This window comes from Acanthopagrus latus, chromosome 5 (assembly GCF_904848185.1).
Source record: "Acanthopagrus latus isolate v.2019 chromosome 5, fAcaLat1.1, whole genome shotgun sequence".
Classification (NCBI taxonomy): Eukaryota; Metazoa; Chordata; class Actinopteri; order Spariformes; family Sparidae; genus Acanthopagrus; species Acanthopagrus latus.
The window spans coordinates 10802988-10825971 of record NC_051043.1 but is presented as its reverse complement, the minus strand read 5'-3'; the positions used below and the strand labels follow the sequence as shown (position 1 = coordinate 10825971).

Genomic DNA, 22984 nt, shown 5'->3' with positions numbered 1-22984 from the left:
TTACACTGTTTCCCTGGTAACGTTAAGCGGAACAACGCGGAGCTCAGCAGCTAAGACCACAACAGCACAAATCAAAGCTCCTCGACCGCGTTTTCTGGTGTTAATATTGACTGTACAGCTAATGTTCTTTCTCTCTTTCTATTCTGACAGCCAGTGGCAGCACAGTGCATTGGGCAATTTGAAGGATCTTGCAGTCATATTCGGAGGACTTAGTGCTGGTAGAGTTGACTGAGCACACATGCCACTGCACACTTAGATATACTCTCAAATTCACATTAATTTCCACATTCCGACTTGCTGCTTGATATGCGCTTGATTTACATATCATTGTATAAAATAGTAAAATGTTCAACAACAAATTCACTTCATGGTTTGTTGATTCCAAGGAAAAAACACATACACAAACTGGTGACAGACAAATGTCAGACAGTTCTTCAGTTGGTAGTTGTGCCCACTAAAAAAACAACAACTTGGTTTTCAGACTGTGTACTGCAGTCTGACATTCTGCATAGAGATTTGCTGATTAAAACTGTCACAATGAAGCCAACTTACCTGTCTAAGGAACGTGTAAGTCTTTGGTGAATACCACCACCCCGTGAACCTCCCTTTGGCCATTTCTGTTGTTCACTTAGGCAAAAACAAACTGAATTACAGCAGTGTCTTAACCCCCTGAAGACCTGGTGCTTAACAGTATTAAGACACATATGTGGGATAGGCCTAACGGCTTGGCAGTCTGGGGCTGGGACAGACTCTGGAGGGAAAAGACATATGGTCCCTCTCAGCCGTGGCAGAGCTGCAAGCAGTGCTGTTGGACTGGAGCCTCCTCGCCACCTGGCTGAGCGCTGAGAGTGCTTCACTGTCCGAAGGTGTCCCGTCAGCACTGTCAAAAGACCTGCAGGCTGACTTTGAAAAGAGGGAATGCATAGTTGTGACGCTGGTGACAGTGCAGCAATCTTACCTAAAACAGCAGTTTGACAGCCGACAAAGTGCTGAGGTCAAGGAACAAGGATTCAATCTGATATATTTCATATCAAATATCTATTTTAAATAAACGGCAAGATTACTCTTAGTGCAAGCAAAGCCTGGCACAGACGACCCTCGGCACACACACATTTTTATGATTACATGTCTTGACAGCTGATGCAGGCTATGAATTTGAACCAGAATTGGCGAAGCACAGAGGATAATCCTCGCTGCTCTGTCTGTGGGGAGTGGAGGTTTCCTGTTGAATGACAGCAAGCCGTGGCTCCCACAGATTACTTACTTCCATTTTAGAGCAGATGATTCACATGTTTTGAAATGTTTTTGGTGACGTGTTCATCACAGTGCTCTCTTTTAGGGCAATTTTTTGTCATCCCAACTTGGCTCGTTAGTTTCTCTGCTCTTTTGTTGCGCCATTCATGTTAAACCTCTTGTATGCTTTTGTTTATCCATTAAAACAAGGACTGTTTAGTCACTGTCAGCTGTGTATTCTTTGTTGCAGGGCATATGCACTGTATCTGCCTCGTTGGCACCATATAATGGCCAACTGTGAATCTGGTATAGTGCCCAGTACTTTCTTTTGTGGTATGTGATAAATGATTCTGTTTGTTTTGAATGACTGTTTGCACTATCAATTGCATCCTGTTGTCTGCTGCATGTGGGGTTAAATGATGTTACATTAAACTGAATTACTGTCCATCACAGAAACCTAAATTCTCTTAATTAATACAAATCAATTGCATTTAAAGGACTGTGTCAGCTGTCACACCAGTCTTTTGACCCGCATGAGTAAAATAATAAACTGAATTTATATTTTTCTAAGATATAGACAGCTGATAGAGTCAGACCTCTATTCCATACCCACTCTGTATAATGTTTTCCTTTTGTTGCAGACAAAGGTAAGAAGCTACTGTTGATAGTGGTTGGATTAAGGCCAGTATTACTGCCTCAAACCCTTCTTTAGATCCCCTTTGTAAATTTCACCTTCCTTTCAGCTAAAGAAATGCACCTCTGCCTGTGTGCTGAAATGGGATTCAGCTCACATTCTTCTCTCATAGCCTGTTCAATCTGTTCCAGGACAATAATCACAATCCATTTGACTTTCCCCTCCTGGTATTTTAGCTCAGGTACGTTACGACTATTCAGGACCTTGTAATGCTAGACAGAACAGAAATGAGGAAATAATGTTCTGCGCTTATACGGGTTGACTTTGTTTAAGGGACTTTTTCTTACCGCTTTCCCATTTTTCACGCCGCATTTTTGATTTTAACAGATCCCCCAAAATGTTATTAATTTCCACACCATTGTTTTGTGTGCGCGTTGTTAATCTTCCGCATTCCAATTGTGCAACTAGATTACAAATGTTGTGTAAAATTGTTTCTGTCCTTGATCGATTTTTGGTCAGACGTATTTACAGACAGCCATAACTCCTGAAGACAACAACTAATGCGCTAACATCAATCGTAATGTTATCAACCCATTTTTCTCTCATATGAGACAATGATGACCTCTCACTGAATGCAATGTTGCCAGAACTCATCTCAGAGTTATTCATAGCTGCCTGCTGTTTTCAAATTAGTTTTCATTACATTTTGATGGACCAGGACTTCCCCCTTGGGCCACTCTAATCCATCACATCTCTCTATCAGTGACACCAGTGTCCTTTTGTTTTGCTTTCAGGATTCTTGGGTACCCGTTGGCAGCGCTTGTAAATGCAGCATGGCCGCATTGTTCACAGTTGGATGAGGCAGTATTAACGGCCAGGTAAAAGACTAAAATGCTGCATAATGTCCGTCATTGTTGTGTAACATGTCCATGAAGTGTGTGATGACCGCTGACTTCAGCACACAATGGTCAGCCATATGAGTGCTGATGAACAGTGGAGGCTGAGCGAGGGGATGGAGACTAAATCAGTTAGCCTCAGCTTCTATCTCCATGAGGCAAAAACAATTACCGTCAGTGTCCGCATCAGTTTGTTTTAATCTGGATGACGATAAGCAGCAGACAGTTGTTCCAGTCTACCTCCACCTCTCGAGTCATTTCCTGAGGAAAGCTGGCACTGCAGGTAGAACGTCCATTTTAGATCTCAGGGTAGTATGATTCATATGAGGAAGGAAATCAATATGTTACGTTTGTATGTGACTGTTAACATTGCATGACTGCATGTAACACAAACATATATGCAAACTGGTATGCATATATCAAGTTTGTTAAAGGTATACTGTGTTTGATTGAAAATGTATACAGACTCCTGCAAAAGCAATCCCTGTCATTCATCACTCATGACCCACTACAAGTTTGTGGTGATGTATCGATCATTATGCTCTCTGCCTGCATTTTCTTTTCTTCTTCTTATTGCTCATTCCTGCCTATTTGCAGTGGCCTTGAGGTTTCTGGGCTGCAACCTTTGGGCAGTGGGTGTAGCCTCCACCGTTCGCAGCATGTACCCAAAACAGAAGCTACAAAAATAGTAGACACAGCGCTGAAAGAACCACGAATACAGCGTGAGGCCATGAGGAGAAAGCTGGACGGAGAGGATGGGAATGAGGAGCAATACAGATTTCCAGTGCTAGCTTAGTTAGCATGCTAAAGTATTTCTCCATTCCAACAAATGGAATGTTCCCAGGCAGGCCCAAACCAGCATGATACATTGATCAACAGAGACTCAGGGCTAACAGTGTTTCTGTAAAACTGAACATTGTATTCGTACCCCTAAATTCAGTGCTGCAATGGTTCAGAGGCCGGAGTATGCGCTTCTGGTGCTGAGCTGAGAAAGGAGGGGACAAGTTTTAATGATGTGTATACAAACTGAAACCACAATTCCTGCATAGTATACCTTTGAATCTGTGTGGGGGAAAAAAGCAAAACAATTACATTGTGTGCATGGTGAAAATGCAACGCTGTATGTTCTTAGTATCCTGTTGTACGTACCACAACACATACGGAGGGGAGGAATACCCAGAGGGGCATGAAAGGGTCTGAACTGCTCGGCCGGCAGGGTCATATGGGATTCCAACACTGTCACTTTCTTATTATCTACTCCCAGGTTGTTTACTGAATGTGTTATGGATTTTTATTATCATGACAGGTATTCTTTACACATGCTGTGCATTTCAGTATCCAACCTGGAAGCTCTGGGAAATGTCAATATCATATTTATTGTATTTTCACTGTAATAAAAAGACTGAAAGTACGAGCCTCTTTTTTGCTTGTGTGCAAAAAAGAGAGCAAAATCGTTGGCATGCACAGTGGACTCTCTCCTTCTCTCTGCTTGTGTGCCTGTGTGTGTGTGAGGGTCATTCTACTGTCCCGTACATTAAGCTAAGTGCTCCTCAGCTCCCCAGCAGTAGTAAATGGAGTCTTATGGCTTGAGGGCGGTTTGTCTCCCAATTTTGAATCAAAAGCAGAGTGTCCCAAGCCTTAGGTCACTGCTTCTGTGAATCATCAAATTCAGAGGATAAAGATAGATGCCTTTCCTTTTGTCGGCGTGTGTTTGTGTGCCCTTGCACGCTTTTGTGCTGTGTGTTTCTTTGTGGACACTGTATACATCATTTACAATCCTATTCAGTATTCTATGTGGTGAACATGATGCACAGCCAGTGTCAAAGCCATGTCGTGGTGTTTAAACTCAGTCGGCAAATGCACAACCAGGCTGCATGGTCCGCTGCGTATTTCCTACATATAAAGTGTTTCAACATGGAGCTATCGAGATTTAGTTTTCCTTAAACTGAGAATGAGGGATCAGGTGGACAGGGTGTCACACATCAAAGAGCTTGCTAGTAGTAATTTCTGCAGTAGACCACGTCTCACTGCGAGAGCTTGTATAGTTTGCAGGCTTTAATGATGTGAATACTGAAAGGCTGTATGTCCCTGTGCTTGCATCAGTCCGTCATCTCTCTTTTCTCCCTCCCTCTGTCACTTTCTCCAGGAACCACTCGCAGGTTTCAGCGGCGTTGGGATCTGACATAGCAGGCACACAGGCAGTCGCTGTCTCACACTTCATCTAAAGAGCCTACTTATCTCTAAGAGCCCATATTAGGTTATGCAATTATTGTAACAGGATTGTATAATCTTTGTGCAGCGTTCGGCGATAGTATTACTCCTTCTGTGCTCATTATTTGTGGGCACAGAAAGAACGAAAGTGTTAAAACCGTATCTGAAAAAAAATCAAGGGCTAATTCATGTTATCAAATTACACTTGGTGCAGTGTAAATGAAAAACCAAATACTACACATGAGCAGAAATAATTCTGTAAGCATAATACCAGAGCCATAAGTGTGAACCATGAGCTGTAAACAGATATACTGGAGACTGATGTGACTGCTGGTGCAGTCTCGGTGCAGGCTTTATTAAGTTAAAAATGAGGGTTATGAATATAAATTATGTGAATGTGGTTTTATGAATTCTGATGATTTCCAGTCATGGTGCACCAATTCAGAATATTGCACATATACAGGTTGAGTCATTCTACCAACAAATTCACCTGTGGCCTGGTATGATGTGAGGTCAGTGGTATGAAATCCTTCTGCCATTTTTGAAACCTCATCATCAAAGTTGACTGAATGTGAACTTCGACAGTGGGACCATATAGTATTGTTTGTTTGGAGCCCTGATGATGATGATGACAATGGTTTAGCATGACAATAAAGGCGCTTTTTAAAACTTTCCTTCCTTGTTTCTTGATATTTTCTACTTTGGGGTGCCTGGATTGTCTTTGGATTCATCTTGTAGGAGTCACTTGGCCCTCAGCTGCTGGTGATGTAGAGTGAGGTGTCACATGTGGCCAACCACTTGTGAAACAAGGTTTATATCTCATGGAGACCATTTATCCAGTTCTGAATGACAGGCGATGTTCGCAGCGTAAGCCGCTTGGTGCCTGATATATTCACAAGCTGAGAATATTTTTTTTACATAAAAAAAGCCAAGCTATGTGACTACACAGTTAGATACAACATTGTTATTTCCAGGTTATGTTTTTCCTAGTTTGTTTTTCTGTTTATAGTATTTGGATCTTTTTTCAGTAATGATTCATCCTAACTGGTCATCACACTCTGCTCTCTCTCTCTCAGATGTGCAAGTGAATCAAACCTGAAATCAAATGTTTACAGTAAATGTAAGGCAGTGATGGATGGATGCTTGAAGTCAGTGTGAGTACAATCTTCATTTTTTTTTTGTTGCTCTAGTGTGAAAAACGTGCTTATAAATGTTGGCTGTGGGTATATTTGTGGGTATATTTGGTTTCTGGTGGTGTATGAGATTCCAAGTCCCTATAAAACATGCCTCCTACAATAAAACTAATGGCGAACTAAACTAATTTACATTCCCTGGGATGATTTACAGCAGGGGTCAGCAACCTTGTTGAAACTGAGAGCTACTTCATGGGTACTGAGTCATAGGAAGGGCTACCAGTTTGATACACTCTTCTGAAATGACAAATTTGCTGAGTTTGCCTTTAGTTATATATGATTATTAATGATTAATGATAGACGCTGATCATGTTCATGATTTCTCATATTAATTATCAACAATGACTTAACAAGGTGGGAAACAGATAATATCAATATTCAATTTTAATTTTTAGAACAGGCCTGAGGGCTACTTATGTGGTCCGTGGGGGCTACCTGGTGCCCACGGGCACCGTGTTGGTAACCCCTGATTTACAGAGTGCTTTAGATGGTGATATTATCTATAATGGCCAATAATGTCTATACTTTACTCTAATGTAAGTTTTTTTTCTCTTATAGTCTAATACTTAGTGGTTCTTCTTATCTAATGGGAAATCCATGTCTTAGTACATGTAAATATCTATGACAGTTCATTTCTTTGTAATTGTTTTCTAGCATTGGTGGCGGGGGAGATTTTTAGTATTTGATATTATCTTTTGGGTTCTGAACTGATTGCAGCACTAATATCGCTCATTTGGTTATTTGATTATGATTAAAGGGACTTCCTCTATACACTTATAGCCTTTTGTTGTATAAAACCACTTTTATCCAGCTGTGGTGGTAATGCTTTTACTGGGGTGGCCCACCACTACTGAACGAATGTAGAGGAAACACTGAGTAACTGTGTGGAGCACAAAGTCGATGAAATAGACTTTGATGACAGTGTTTAAAAGAAAACCGGCCACATGGTCATTTTTTGTCAATAAACTGAATATGTATGAATAAAACATGACGGGAAATTAAAATGAGGGCTGCAGATGGAAGCTTGTTATTCAAAAATATGCACCAAAAATTCAAATTTGCACCTGGATATTTACAGAACGCGGACGACGAAGTGGGATCATCTCTGTGGCATCAGCACCCGAACCTGGAGCCCGCCGCGCGGCTGCAGCGCGCAGGTGTCGGTCAGCACCATGGACAGAGACGGCTCCAGAGCGGACTGTGGACCCGGAGGTGAGCTCCCTCACAGCTCTGCTTTTAGGATAGCGGTAATGGTTGAACTTAAAGACAGAGAACTGAACGCGCTGAGTTACAAATAAAAAAGAAACAAAGACGAACCATTGTGTTTGCAGGATTTAGACCTGCAGCTCGCAAACTTTCCGACTAAGCAGCGGTTTGTTTTTTTTTTTGCACAACTTTTGCCCTCAAGCGGAAGCCCATGCCAAATCTATCATGCTCTAACCATCCTTTACACACTGAAGGCAACACTCATTGTTCACACACACGCGCAGCGAGTTTCGCTCACAGTGAACGGGGCTGTAGCCCGCTTAAATCCAGACCTTCCTCATCTGTTTAGCATTCATGCGTCGCGGTGTCGCGCGTCATTCAGTCACCTAACTAGATTGTTCCATCAGACGGAATTACCCGCATCACTCAATGAAGTACAATTATTGATTACACCGTCCCCTCTCCCTCCCCCTCTCTCCCTCCCTCTCTCCTACCACCACCTCTCTCTCGCTCTCTCCTTCCCTGAAGTACTGCAGCGAGGGAGGACCGCATCGCGAAAAAAAAAAAAAATAAAAAAAAAATAAAAAACCCCACCACTCTGTCGTGCGCTGGCAATTACCTCTGATCTTTTTCTACAGTTAAAAAAAGCAACCCAACAACCAGCCCACGAGATATTTTTTCCCCCGTAAAGCTAAAGCGAAGTCTGATGCAATGGGTTACTCTGAGCTCCGTCCACTCTTCTCGCCATAAATGACGGTAAGTAATTACTACTTTTTATCCCCGAGAGCATGCAGACCGTATTAAAAAAAAACGTTTTCATGATCTGCTAAATCAGGACGTACAAGTTCATTTAAAAAAAAAAAAAGTGCGTCTTTTCCGAAGATGTTTTAAACTCTAAGCTTGGAGATGGCAGTACCTCATTATTTATTCATAAGTTGATGTATCATCTGTTAAAAGTTAGGATGGTTTCCGGGCATTCCTGCTTTTTTCTTTTTCTTTCTGTGGGTGCACTAAATTAGGCTCCATATGCCTCCTGTAAAAGTAGAGGAATTGGCATCATTAAGTGAAAGTAGGCAACAAGCATAAGAAATTGCCTCTTAAAACCAGGGATGTAGTAGAATTTTCAGCTCCAGCTTTTGCACTTCTAGTTGTGCAATTGAACCAATTCAGTATCTAAAAGTGACACAGTAAATCAATTTGTGTCCATCTTGGTTGTAAGATAACTGGTTTAAGCAACATCAGTAAGCTCTATGTTGATGGATTACTTGAAATCTTGTTTATAACCCATACCTGAGTTAAACTTATCTTTTTATTCACCTGCATATTTCGTGTGTGTGCGTGTGTGTGTGTGTTTTAAAGAAATAGGCTACTTGTCCTTAGCATGAGCAGGCTTTTGGGTTGTCGGCTTTGGACTGTGCACGCTGTAGTGCAATCCAGCCACCAGCCCTGGGGCAGTTAAAGCACTCCGCACTGCCGCCAAAGCAGAGGAGAGGATGCGGGAACAGGCAACTGACTCATCCGTGAATTGCACCTCGAGAGGCAGTGAGCGATTGACAGGCACACAGCCGGTGAACTGGAAATCTGTGGCAAAGTGCTTTGTTTGCAGTCTGAAGGGCTGCTGTAGTAGTAGTCCTGCTGGGTTAACACTGAAGGCGGCCATCAGTGAAAAAAAAAGTGATTGCAGGTTGCAGAATTAATTCCTGTTGACCACTTCTCATTGATTTCCGAGTTGGTGTGGGGATTTTTCTGCCACGGTAAACGAGACTCTCATTGTAATTCAGAGAGCCCCCACCCCCCACCATCTGCATCCAATGACATCTCCATCTCAAGGCATTCACTGGCCTGTAATTTTGTTAGTTTTCTCAAAGTTTATGCAGCATTAGTCAAGCGAGGAAGATGTTCTGTATTCCCGCGTTTCAACTGTGAAAGAGAAGACAGGACTAGAAGTACAATGCTGTGCCAAGAATGCAGTCAATAGGAGAGCTTCAATAAAAGAATTCTGTCTACACATTTTGCAGGGAAACAGTGAATCAACAGATTTGTCATTATTTCATTTTCGTTCGACCCAATAGCATGATTTAGTATCCTCTTGTCATCCTTATGTCTAGCAAGAATGAGAGAGCGCTGTTTCCAATCTAAAGGGACAGAGGATTGAGTTCTTTTTCTGCAAATTCTTACGACCTCTCTGAATGTTAAGGCACACCAGCCGTGCATCACATGAAACAGTTAGACAAAATGAAAAAGACGATTGTCAAAAAAACATCACCAGCAAAGCGTTTTGCATCCCTTGCTGAACAATCGGGGTTATTGCGTCATTGCAACAAAAGTAAGGTCTGCAGCAGACTGTGGTGGTGGCACATTATTTTTATATCTGCTACGTAAGCGCTGTATTGTGACAGCAAGAAGATCAAACACATGTCTCCAAAAAAAAAAAAAGGAGCCGACACACTTTACTCTCTGTACATCTTCAGGGTGGGATGGCAAATAGTTTTTTGTTGATCCACAGCGATATGTGTTTTCTTTCTGTCTGCACCGATGTAACATTTTATGATTTAGATAGAGACTTAGTGCTACGAGCATGCCTGAAGACATGCATTCTGTATCCTTTAGCATTAAGTGTTAAAGATTCATAATATGAATATTAACAGAGAGGAATTATGTTATTCCCCTAGGCTAAGATGGACAAAGAAGTGATTAAAGTCAGTAGTAACATACATGAAGTCAGCTTGTAATGGTGGGAAAGACAGATGTCAACTTAATGAATCTACCATGTAACGTCAGCGCGGCTTGCAATCAGCTCTGCTTTTGAAGTTTTTATCTCTAGTAGTGGAGCTCTGACTCTTGAGGGGAGGTGAAAGTTGAGGTTTAGGTCTTTTCAAAGATGTGGAACCAATTGCAAAAAGAAAAAAAAAAAAAAAAAGTTCTCCCTCTCTTGACATTCATTTCCCATCCTCCATTTATTCTATTATTAATTCTTGTCATATACCCCCCCCCCCCCACCCCCCACCCCCACCCCATCCTCTCCTCCACTCAGTCAGTAATGGCATCAGTGTTTGATGAAATCTCCTAACGGAAGACGTCCCGGGCTGGCTGTGCCTCTCTGCCTTCCAGATGAGGTCACGGGCTCTCCGTTTTGATGGGATTACATGCGGCTCTGCCCACTTAGAGATTGGACCTGCTCTTTCTGATGCTAATAGAACAAACCAGCCGTCGAGCCACCGCGCTCGCACGTGTCTTTCAAAGGGCAGGACGCTGACAAGTCAGACCTGACTGAGATGGACAGTGTTGGTGGTTCGTGTAGCTGTAAAACTTTGGAATGCACATGACATAAGAAAACATGCAAGAAAGGCGAAACAACTGCCTCTTCAGAGAGCATTTTTGGAGATGCAACCGTGGTGCGTACAATATATTGTAACAATTTACTGCAATTATTATTGTTGTAGTATATAATAAAAATAGAAGCCCTCCAGTGCCATCGTTGGTTTGCATCATTACTTTTTTTTGTACTGTGTAAGGGCCAGTGTGTGGACTACTGGACTGCACTCGGCCAAAAAAAGGCACGATTGATTTTCCTTCAAGTTCTCATGAAAAATATAATGTATTTGTCTCCTCCAGCAGTTATGGGTCAAGCAACGTGAAATTCTGGGACCAGCATTGATTTTCTACTCCTTATTCTAACAACCTGCTTGCCCGTATCACTCCGGTTGGTGTGTCTGCCGAACTCGAGGTAGATTGTTACCAACGTCAATTCTTTTCGACAGAGTGCATTGCTTGTAGGAAAACCCTAACAGCGCTGATGATTGCTTCATTATGTTTCAAGTTCCTCTGACCAAGCCTATTTGTTACCACTGCCATTATTACAATTGTGTGATTATTCAAGTCTTTTTTCTCTAAATGTTTATCAGCAGCATCATTACGTTGACGCTTTTGTATAAGCTACAGAGGGGTCTTTTTAAACTGTGTGATTAGGTCAAATACTCTTGATAATGATTTATTTTTTTAACTTCCCCAAATTGCTACCCTGTGTTAGATTTACATCCCAAACTCCTGTGTAACTCTAATCTCATCGTTTGCCTTTATGTACACTCACATGGGGATTTGGGGCCAAGTGATGCTTGACCTAGTGATTTTTTTAGTATTCCAAAGTGTTTGAAGGAAAGCAGGGTCGCTATCCATCATGCAGACAGGGGGTATTGCCAGAGCGAGGCCTATTTTCAGCCATCCTCACATGGTTCACAGCAGCAGTGCCTGCACTCTGTAAACTCCCTTTGCTGTAATTTTAGAGAACAGTCAGTCCCTGGGACAGTGCAAAGATTCAGCTTCTTCATGTTCCAATACATTTCCTCCACACCATGCTGATTTGTTATCAGTAGAAAATATATATAATGGAACACAATTGGTAAAAAAAAAAAAAAAATGAAGCCAGTGTAAGATAAGCAGAATGGGGTTTGGGCAGCATAAACTCAGACTGAGACTGGTTTGTTTGGGAGTGTGGGTGGCTCTCCAGTTTGATCGCGATTGCTCCCATTGCTCGGGCTGTCTGTGTTGTCAGGGTCTTGTCAGCCTCAGTCAGGTGAGGTGGGTCATCCGTGTGCTCGGGTGTCCTCTGAGCTTCATCATGACTGACAGGGGGCCTCACCACACAGTCCATTGGTTCTCTGACAGGCAGGCTCCGCCAGGCTACATCCCCTTTTGCTGCTCTGTTTATGTGTGCATGCTCATTTTAAGTGAAAAAATAAGCGGTGGCCAACGTGACCTAATCCTGAAACAATAAATAGCATCAACTCGGTGACAACTCTGACTCCAACTCTCCTGGAAGGTTGTAAGTCTGTTGAGGCTTTTTTTTTTCATAAAGGGACTGTTTACCCTAAAATCTAAACACATACTTTCCCTCTTACATGTAGAGCTATTTATCCATCTAGATCGGTTTGGTGTGAGTTAAACGACTTTTGAGGATATTTGCTGTAAAAACTAGATGACGCTCAACTTGTGGTGTGCCAAAAAATATTTATGAAAAGCACAAAAGCAATGTCTCTGTCCAGATTCATGACCCAGTTAATCCATAGACCTTGCTTGGACCAGTTTCATGGAAGAAAGGCTAGCTGGCTAAAATAACTAAGCTCGAGGCCATAGTCTGTGGATTATTTTACGTAATTGGATTATGATTTCTTGAAAGAGACATTGCTGTTGAGTTTTTCCGGCATATTTTTTGAGTGCTTTGAGCACCACAACCCGGGTCAACCCCATTTAGTTCTACCGTATCTGTGAAAAGGCTGACGTGCTCAACGGTTGATACCTCCATAGCTTTGCAACTCACACCAAAACAATCTAGATGGATGAATATCAGTTTCGGATTTTTAGGGTGAATTGCCCCCTTAAAGATGCAGTTCATAAAGAAGTTCCACACATGGGAAGAAGCTGAAATGTTCAACACTCGAGAAGAATTCACAGAATTCTATGGTACTCATCAACATTTATGCAGGATAGCAGTCCTCTGTAATTAATATACAGGACAAGGAGAGTAAAAGATGTGCGATCAGTTGCATTTGGTTGAGGGAAACAAACAGACTGCCGAGGAAGCTGTCTGTATGAATCGTCCGTATGATATCTGTGGAACCAGGGGTGTCAATGGAGGTATTAAAACATTATCAGTCAATGTGTAAAGGAGTGTGCTCATAAGCACAGAAGTCATCCAATGAGCCAAAAGGGATTAGTAGAGTCACCTTGAATCAGCAGTGTCATTTTGCCCAGTAAAATTGCATTATGGGAGCTGGAGCTGGCCCTGTGATTTGTGTCCTTATGACAAGGCTTCAGTGTTCATTAGAGGCTGTGGTGAGCAGCTCCTAGACACACGGGAACCACACACAGCTCTGACCACACACACACACACACACACACACACACACACACACACACACACACACACACACACACACACACACACACACACACACACACACACTGGTTAGCTCTGGACCATCCCCACCCTACTCTATCTTATACAGCAATCCCAAATGGACAATTAACATGATACATTTCACAATCTTTAAAAAAATAAAATAATGGGCATGTCTCTGTTCTATGACAGCTTACAGAATAAACAAGCCAGAGTGAGCCTGTGGAGGCAACATGGTGATGAATTGTGGATCACAGTTTGAACCTTCCCTCGAAATCATGTTACATCATTTGAACTGCTAGGCTGGGGTCTCCCCTCCATCAGCGCCGGCCTGCCAAGATTGGAACGGGCTTCCCTATCCACGCTGTGAGCGTGCAGTCACATGTGTGCATGGCATGTTTTGGTGCATGAGAGTTTTTCTCTGCCTTTATTAGTCTGGCTGGTAAGTGTGACCCATTTAATGTGTTAAAAACTCCTGACTGCACAAAATCAGGGGTTTTAGAGGATAGCTATTGTGTAAGTGTGTGTTTCAACTGTGTGTGTGTGTGTGTGTGTGTGTGTGTGTGTGTGTGTGTGTGTGTGCGTGCGTGCATTCATTTAGCTATCCACTCATGACCAGTCCTCCATTCCTCCTGTCTTTGCATGGATTAAATATGACAGTGGCGTTCTGGTTGGATCGTCGCTCCCATTATAGCTCTTTATTGGGGGCAAATTGATTTCGGGCAGAGCCTGTTTATTAGCTCCTGTTCCTCAGAGCTGATCATGAGTCAGCAGATTCAGCATCTCTATTTAACAAATGCTCGTCTCAAGTTCAGCTCATGAAATATAGAGGAAGGACAGTGCCCCTGGAAACTGACTGTTCATTTCGAATAAAAACTGAGAGCTGTACAACCAAAGCCTTTTTCCTCACATCACTCAGAATGATTAAAAGACCTGGGAGAATGGGGACTGAATGATTAAAGAGGGTATGTGCTGTCAGTGGGGTGTCACCTGTTAGTCTCGGGTAGTTACGGATGTAGCAGGGGAGACATGAGTTACGGGCACTATCTGACGAACATCTCCTTCTCTTTTACTTTCTCCCTCTTTTCTCTCTGATGTCTCCCCTGTCCCTCCCGCTTGTACGCTCTCTCTCTCTCTCTCTCTTTTTTTTTTTTTAAATCTATCTGTCTGTTACCCTTCCCCCACCTCTCTCAGCCCGGCCGATGATTGCCACAGCCATTGTGGGTTATCTCCTGTGGTGACTGCAGACTCAAGAGTTTTCTACCCTGCTGCATCTAGAGACCCATTGATCTCACCATTCCTGCGACTCTCGTGCCAGCTCATACTCACCCTTCTTGCCCCTGTTCCCTCTTTCTTCGAAGTATCCTCTGAACCCCCTGTGAAGACCCACCGGTGGAGCCACGATGGAGGACACTTACAATAACAGGACTTCCTTGGCTAAGGGGGCCAAAGACATGGTCAAGGAGGCCAAGCGGCATGCAGCCAAGAAAGTCGTCAAGGCGATGGACCGCGCCACAGATGAGTACTCGTCCCACCGCAACTACAGCCGATTCCAGGATGAGGAGGACGAAGATGAGGATTTCTACCGAAACCCCCCGAGACAGGATGGAGAGAGATACCCTGACAACGAGGAGGGCTCCAGTGATGCCACAGAGGGCCACGATGATGAGGATGAGATCTACGAGGGCGAATACCAGGGGATCCCCTCAGCGGGAGACAAGAAGCATAAGGATGGCCAGGTGGCACTGGGGCAACCCGTGTCAGATGCCACAAGGGACCGTAAGGGGCTGGAGGAAGAGCGACAGGCTGATGAGGAGGAGCTGGCCCAGCAATACGAGCTTATCATCCAGGAGTGTGGCCACGGGAGGTTCCAGTGGCAACTCTTCCTGGTGCTTGGCCTGGCGCTCATGTCAGACGGGGTGGAGGTGTTCGTGGTGGGCTTTGTGCTGCCCAGCGCAGAGACGGACATGTGCGTGCCGAACTCCAGCTCGGGATGGCTAGGTAAGGGACATGGTGTGTGTTTGAGTGTTTGTGCATGTGTGCATGCATCTACTTGTGCTAACAGGAAGTTGTTATGCTAACCAAGGGCATTTATCCAGACTTGATTATAGTCCTTTCATTCTGTAACATATTCCATTGTGGCCAAACACATCATAGTTATGGTGCCATGTAAGAGGTATGGCTGCGCATCCAACACTAAAATAGTGTCTTCTGTGGCTCCAACCCTAATGATGTTACAAGGGTCATATCAGCTTCAGCCCAGAGACACGAAATTGTAACAGAAACTCTGTGTTACAAACCGGAGGTTGAAAGATGTGTGTATACCAGGCAGCAAGAGTAAATAAATAGACACTATCCACTTGCATTATGGGAATAGTTGTATTTATTCTGTCCCTCTGCCGCAGAAATCAGGCTGACTCAGTGGAAGGACCCGCACTGTAACTTCAGATCATCAACTACATTTTTACTTACAAAGAAACATCCTGATAAGAGGCCATTTGGTCATTAGTATGATGGATGACTAAGCAGGAAGAAACTAACTTGAACAAACTTTTTTCAGTTTGGCAACACAAGCTAGCTTCCCTGTGAAAACTTCAATTTCTTGTACCCTGGCTGCAATCTCAGGGCATCGGGACAGAGTTTTCTCTAGATATCTTAACTATATCTAATTGTAAAGAAACATATCACACTATTTTAATATGCAAATATTCTAATACAGAAACAGGTGCTAATATAGAAACCATGGTTGAATTAGTTGTACCTTCTGCAATGTTTTTTCTTAAAAGATAAGTTTGGTGTGTGTTTGTACTATACCTGTGACACTTTATCCTAAATGTTTCACATGGACGAGGTGTTTCGGTCCACTGGTCTCCGTGTCAGGATTAAGAGAGTAGCTGGTACTCCCTGTGTGCTCTGTGTGTTGAGCAGGAGTCCCTGCGGTCCCAGTGGCTGCAGGCGTATAATCCATCAACGCAGAGTTGTGTTCAGGGGGCTGACTCACTGTGTCAGTACCAGAGTGGCGAGGACATTAATTCAGGCACACAGACCTTAGATAGTAACTGCCACAGCGAGACATGACAATACATCAGCTGCACCGCAACATGTGACGCAAAATGGATATGGCAGGCTCTAAACTGGCAATAGACAAGTTTTCTGCTTCAATGTATCATTATAAAGTAAATTTGCAAAAATGTAATGGATATAGCATATATAATGAAACCATCGCTGTTTACATTGGGCCCATAAACCTTGCTATCACTATGCAATTTTGTATGCCACTGGGCCTGCGGTCAACCCTTTAAAGGAAGCTCACTGGCAATCGATTTTATTATAGACTAAGTGACTGAGTAAACTCACGTTTTGTCCCATGTTGTTGTCATGAGTAACTCTGTCGTAGTTCTTGCTCGATTAGGTGTCTCCAGCATGTTATGTCTTGATGACTCATAGGGTAAAAACACTAACAGTCGACAGCGTCGCAGGGGGAGTTTGATGACATCGTGAAATAGCTTGGGATCTAAAAATTTGTTGTCTTCATTGCTAAACAGCGACCACTGCCGATGAAACCTATCTATGATTGTGCAATACAAACATTAGTAAACAAAAGTGGCCTGCTATCTTCCTTCCTTCCTTCGTCCCTCTCTGAAGTACCATAGGTAAATGATTCAGCCCTGAATGGGACCAGTGTTAAATTGAACAACCTATTGTAAGCAAGCGCACTGCCTTGTAAATACATATTTTCAATTATTTATTTATTTATTTATTTATTTATTTTACGACATATCTACAGAATAGGATCAAATCTACCTTAAAGCTTGTAGCACATTGTCTCACACTTTTTTGAAGACACATGTCGTTCAACTTGGAACCAAGGCAAAATGGTCCGTTTTCAGACTGAACATGTCTTTGGTGTTTTCCTGTGTTTCCACATATGTCATAGCAACTAGAGGTGGTCGAAGTTATATGATGCCATTACAAGGCGACCAAATGAAATGCACCGTTACCTCGAATGAAATAACGGATTTGTCTGGGTTTAACACTGTAGCATCTGGGATGATGTAGGCACTCAACAAAATATAAACCACTAGTCTTGTCATTTTTCAACACTTTATTTCTGAGATGTAACATACAATGTCTTTCAATCCTCACAAGTATGTGCACGTTGCATTCACTTCATTTTTCTGTCTCTCTGAAGTATCCATGTAAACTCTTTTCTGCCTCTCTAGCTAAGCAAAGTCCTGCAGGCATTCATGCTCTATGCTCTGCTTCTTCTTGTTCGTGACTGCATCCCTCACCCCCTGTCCCTCCCTCTCACCCTCCATTCTCTATGTGCCTCTCTTTTCTTTTGCCGTCCTCCCCCATGCTCCTTTCCTTTCTCCTACTGATTACCCCAAGGCTCCTCCCTGTTGAGGTGAACATGATTGGTGTGTGTGTGTGTGTGTGTGTGTGTGTGTGTGTGAGCAAAGCCTACATGATTACTATGACCTTGCTGGTATCCATTTGGAGTTTTCTGGAGTAATTACACTTAATTACCGTGGACAAAATGAAGTGAACTGATGTTTTGCAGGTGCCATTGCAATATTTTATTTCCTTGATGCGCAGACATAAACAACAGTAAGAAACACAATCTGTGGATTACATTTGTTTAGGTTTGGTCTCAAACATTTCATGCATTTCGTGTAACCTTTAGTATCTTATGTTGCAGTGAGAGCCTTGCAATCAGATGTCCTCCTCATGGTGGTCTGGTGGTGGTGGTAAGACATAGTTATGAGGGGACACAGAGACTGTACCCTCAACAGATGCTCAGACCTGGGTGCAATTTTGGCAGTGGTACTTGTTGCTAGGTTGTATGTTCAATTTACCACAATTTACCACAAGTTTAACAGGTGGTAAGCCAGTGAGGAATCACGTTCTTGTTGTTGTTGCACCAGTGACTCATCCTGTTTGGTCGTGGCTCCACAGAAGGGGTTGTTCCGCCTTTGTTACACCCCGCTGGTGGCACACTCTTTACTTGGTGTGTTCCCATGCACTTAAGTAAGTGACATGACAATACATCAGCTGCATGTGAAGCAAAATGGATATGGCAGGCTCTAAAGTGGCAATAGACAAGTTTTCTGGCTTACTGTTGACTTTCAGCTTTAATCAGGTTTGGTTTTTTTTAAATATAGTTGTGTACAAGAAGCACAGTTTTAGTTACTGGAATTAGAAAATACAGTGTCTTGGCCATACCCTGTATATATCAGTAACCACTTTCTTGAATACCTTTTTATGTGGGAGCAGGGTCGTAATACGCATGCATTAAAAAAACTTTAGACAAAAGTATCACTGTGATGGCAGACCACTAAGATGAAAGGGGAGATCATCAGGATTAAAACTAAATTGACACAAATTATTTTTTGAGAAGGCAGAAATCTGAATACTGACATGATCTGTGGATTTACAGTATCCAGGTTACTGCAATGCATGGGAATATATTCCCCCGACTTCCTGAGTAACAGGAACTTGCAAAATGGTGAGTGTTTAGAATGTGCAGTTTTTGGCCATCTGGCCTTCAATAATGTGTACACATGCAAGGATCCCTACCTAAGGATATCAGGTGAGGTAACAGGTGAACGAAATTACCAATCACTGTGAATCAGACACAGTTAGCACTAATCATTAGAATCAATGTTGGCAATGCAGGTTTCCGCAAACAACTGATGTATTGAGTTACATACATTTCTTAAGGTTTCTTCGGGTAAATTTTGTAAATGCTCTGGTTAGGTGTATGTAAAAAAGCTAAATGACAGAAAAACCAAAACAATAACCCCAACCCTGTTTTTGGTCACCACAAACATTAAAAAAAAATAAATCCTGAATTTCTTGCAATGGCAGTGACATTCAAAAGTTCATAGAAAAAAAAAATCACAGTTTCTTGAAAAGAAAACTTTTTTTTTTTTGGCTGGCAAGAATGGATTATGTTTGGGAAATTACTATGTCACCAGGTTCACAGAAAAGGGATGAAGCTGGTTTTCCTCTTTCATACCAGTATCAGGTTTTTTTCAGATGATGAATTCAATAAAACTCCCGTTGAGAAAAACATTTAAATTACCAGTTTTGAAAAGACACCATTTGGCGTTTGCTTAGTTCCACCTGAGCTGGACTCCCATCATAGTTGCCTTGCGCAGCTCCATTAACCACATTACAGGAGGAGACGGAGGCAAGCTGCATGGACCGTGATGGGATAATGCAGTATGACCCCCCCCCCCCCAAAAAAAAACGAGCGCATGAATGGGATGGATGACTGAAACACTGATTAGATTACAGAATTCACTTTGGTCCCGCCAGTATCCAGATCTTGCAAGCAATCTCTGTTGTTACATGTGAATGAAGGATGGAGAGTTGGGGGTAGGAGGGGGGGTGAAATACTGTGATGCGGAGTGGACGACGAGGGGAGGAAGCTGGAGCGAAAACAAGCGCAGTGAGATGCGATATGTGTGATGAACAGTGGCGAGGAGAGGAGGAGGGACAGCTTTGAAGCAGAGAGATTGCCGAGTTAGAGGGGAGTAATGGGGAGAGAGGTGTGGGTGGATGGGAGCAAGGAGGTGGCAGATTGGTGGTATTCAGTGCGCCAACAATGTGAGGGAGAGGCTCAGTTATCATCTCAGACACAGCAGACAATAGGAGCGCATCACCCTATCATTACTTATTTGTTCTCTTAGGCTGTCTCCTCCCTGCTGAGACTCCCCCCCCAATTCCTCTCTGACTCTGTCAACTCGGCGCTCCTCATGTTCTTTTAAACATCCACCTATCTCCTCTCTGTCACCGATACTTACTTTCTCCTCCTCTCCCCCTTTTCATCCTCACTTCCCTGCCCTCAGATCTCTTGTACCTTTTTTTTTTTTTTTTCTTGGGCTTCTCCGTGTCCCGGCTTCACTCTCTGCCTCCTCTTGAGCTCCATCTCTACAGTTTGTCTCCCTCTTTGTCCCCCCCCCCAATCTCTTACCCCTCTTTATCCCCCCTTCTGCATGAGCCAGCTGGCAGGCTGCGTGGGGCTGTGTGGTCCAGGGGCAGCTGAGCATGGCTAAACTGCAGTAAGATCGCAGCGTCACTGCGGAGATTACGCCACTTGAGTAGCGCAGCTCCACATTGTGTGGGAGAATGTGTGTGCGGGAGAGGGAGGTGGGAGTGTGTGTGACGGGACTGATTGTGTGTGTGTGTGTGTATGTGTGTATGTTAGGGCGCCCATACGGACAAAAACCTGCTGCCACCAGCAATATCAGCCACAAGTAAACCGTGTCTAACTGCTCGCTCTTATCAGGGGTTCATAGCACCAGTGTATTTCATGTGAATTATCTACAGTCCTTAAAGTAATGAAGGTTGTATCATTACTGACGCGTTATGACGAGTGAGTCATTTTAAACCCTGCACTTTAAGCCCCACAATAGGTTACATTCACATAGACGCCATTGAAACCTTGCCCCCCCACTGATACAACTTAAACATGACAAAAAAAGCTTCAATCTCTTTTTCTGCGGAGGTGGCAGAAGACGGAGGCACGAATCCGATCAAACTGACACGATGTAGTACAAATGTGATTACACGCTGCTCAGTGTAGAGGAGCTCTTGACAGTGGAGCAAAGAGGAAACTAAGGCAAATAAATGAGAGGGACGCACGGAAGAGAAAAAAACGAGGAGCGGGAATGAAGAGGGGAGAAATGGGGAGAGGAAATGAGAGGCGCGCCAAGAAATTGGAAAGCAATAGGAGAGGGCGCAAGCTGGGAGGAAGAGAGATGGAGGAAAGGTTGGGAAGAGAGGCGAGAGAAGGAGAGAAGAGATAAAATGACATCAAAGTAGCACCGAGGAGATCGGGAGAAACAGAGAGATGGAGCAGAAAAAAAAAATAAATGAAATAAATAAACTGGGAGAGATTTGGTGACATTGCAGCGCGCACCGGGCACGCTCTTGCATGATAGTATCATCATTATGAATAAAACAGGACGGGTGTTTTGCGCCGCGCTCAAACAGTTTGCACCACTAAGAGCGAAGAGCATCAAAGCATGAAATCAGAGAAGAGGTCGTGATGCAGCTCAGCGCTCCCACGGCTCTCAGGGGGCTCCTCGAGATGTGACAGGACAGAGAACGCTGCAGCAGGGCCTTCCCTTCCTACCCCTCTCCCCTCTCACTCTCTCCTGTCCTATCTGGCAATTACTGGGCTCCCCTCCCTCACGACTTTTCTTCTCTCCTCTGTCACCCCCAACTTTGTTGCTTCTGCTCCATCCTCTGCCGCTCGCATATTTTTTTTTCGCTTTGCATTTGTGCTTACTCCTGTATAAATTTGTGTCGTTTATCTTTCCTTCTCTATCTAGTTCCCCAGCAGCTAGTTCAGCTACACCAAAAAAGATTACGTGTATTTGTAATATTTTATGATGTAAATTAGATTTACTCTTTGGTCCTCTGTGTCTGTGTGTATGGTTGTAGCCATGTTTTAGTCCATATATCTTCTTATATCCTAAGACTCCATGGGATTTGTCCTGTGTTAGAGTGCTGTGATATTCTGAATGTTAACCATTCCTGGAGATGTGTTTTGACATCTTAACAGAGTGTCATGGGGGCAAAAACCTTTTGCTTCTGCCTGAGAAGTCTCCTGACACACTGTCATTTTCTGATGGTGCTCAGAGTCTATAAGTCTGTAAGGGTCATCAGTCCCCAATTCTCTGCTGTATTTCAGCCTTGCACGGTGAAACGTCTCATCAGTACAAGCCGTCTGGCTTCTGACGTCTTACTGTTGCTTCAGAAAGTGTACACTTTCCTCTGCAGTTTCAGATTCAATTTTTGGTCATGAAAGTAGGCTGAACTCAGGTCTATTGATTGTATCCATCTCCTTAGTTGGCAGGCCTGAGCTGGGACCCACATTTATCGCCCTGCTAAATCAATGACAGAGCGGTTCAGGGTGATGGCAATTAGGTAATGGATTTAATTAATCAGAATTCTCCGGTTGACGCTCTTGTGGTCGAACCTTGTCTTTTCTAATGTTTTCAGTTTTGACTGAATGACATGTGAGCATCGGTCTAATTAAAAATTGAAACATTTCATGGGTAAAACGTTATACCAGCCGTCCTGTTAGGCTGAGGTGGATTTATGAACAGAACTGACTTGATCTGATTTTTTTTTTTTTTTACATAGAGCACAAGAGAGAAGTACATGATTTGCAAATAGTTTTTATAGACAATGAAATAAGTTTGAGAGAAACACTAAAGACCCAAGACATGTTATCCCTTTGTTTATAAAACAAACAAATGAAAACATCAGTCACTGGACAACATTTAAATTCTGAGCTATTTGCTTTTGTTGATCAGGTAAAGGTAAGAATGTCACTGTATGAGACTGAGTAGGGCAGGTCATGCCTCTGCCATCCTGGGAAAAAGAATATTGTGTCTGCTCCCTCTGTAGATAAAAGGGGCTCATTGTCAGGTAACAAAAACACTTTTTAGTACCCTTTCCTACCAATAGATCCCCTGAAATCCCACTAAATGCTACACACTGGGCCTTTAAACCATCATTTAGATGTGTGTCATCAGTGTGTCAGGGTGTCTGCTTCTTCAGTGCGACTGTTCCTGTGAAACATTTTCCGACTAGATTTTGCTGCAGTGTAGTCACGTCTTGGTTTGAGAGAACAGGACTGTATCCCTCTGACTTTGCCCTGAAAGTGGAGGGTGACTCATAATGAAATGGGAAA

General features: G+C 43.1%; 1 protein-coding gene across 15 annotated transcripts in view; it reads left to right on the top strand.

The window, feature by feature from the left end:
• Positions 1–27: 27 nt before the first annotated feature.
• Positions 28–22984, top strand: part of sv2ca (synaptic vesicle glycoprotein 2Ca) — a 39414-nt gene continuing 16457 nt past the window's right edge. Inside the window, exons 1-7 of one of the 15 annotated variants that reach the window (XM_037098156.1) lie at positions 28–218; positions 1484–1566; positions 1875–1880; positions 2104–2108; positions 2662–2745; positions 6051–6128; positions 7246–7379. In XM_037098156.1, coding sequence (XP_036954051.1) covers positions 6106–6128; positions 7246–7379 — 157 coding nt within the window. In that variant the 5' untranslated portion in view covers positions 28–218; positions 1484–1566; positions 1875–1880; ... (1 more) ...; positions 2662–2745; positions 6051–6105. Of the gene's footprint in view, positions 219–1483; positions 1567–1874; positions 1881–2058; positions 2109–2661; positions 2746–6050; positions 6129–7245; positions 7415–8011; positions 8130–13461; positions 13712–14463; positions 15271–22984 lie in introns of those variants that run through there. The other 14 variants (XM_037098155.1, XM_037098152.1, XM_037098157.1 and 11 more) reach the window with 14 other exon arrangements.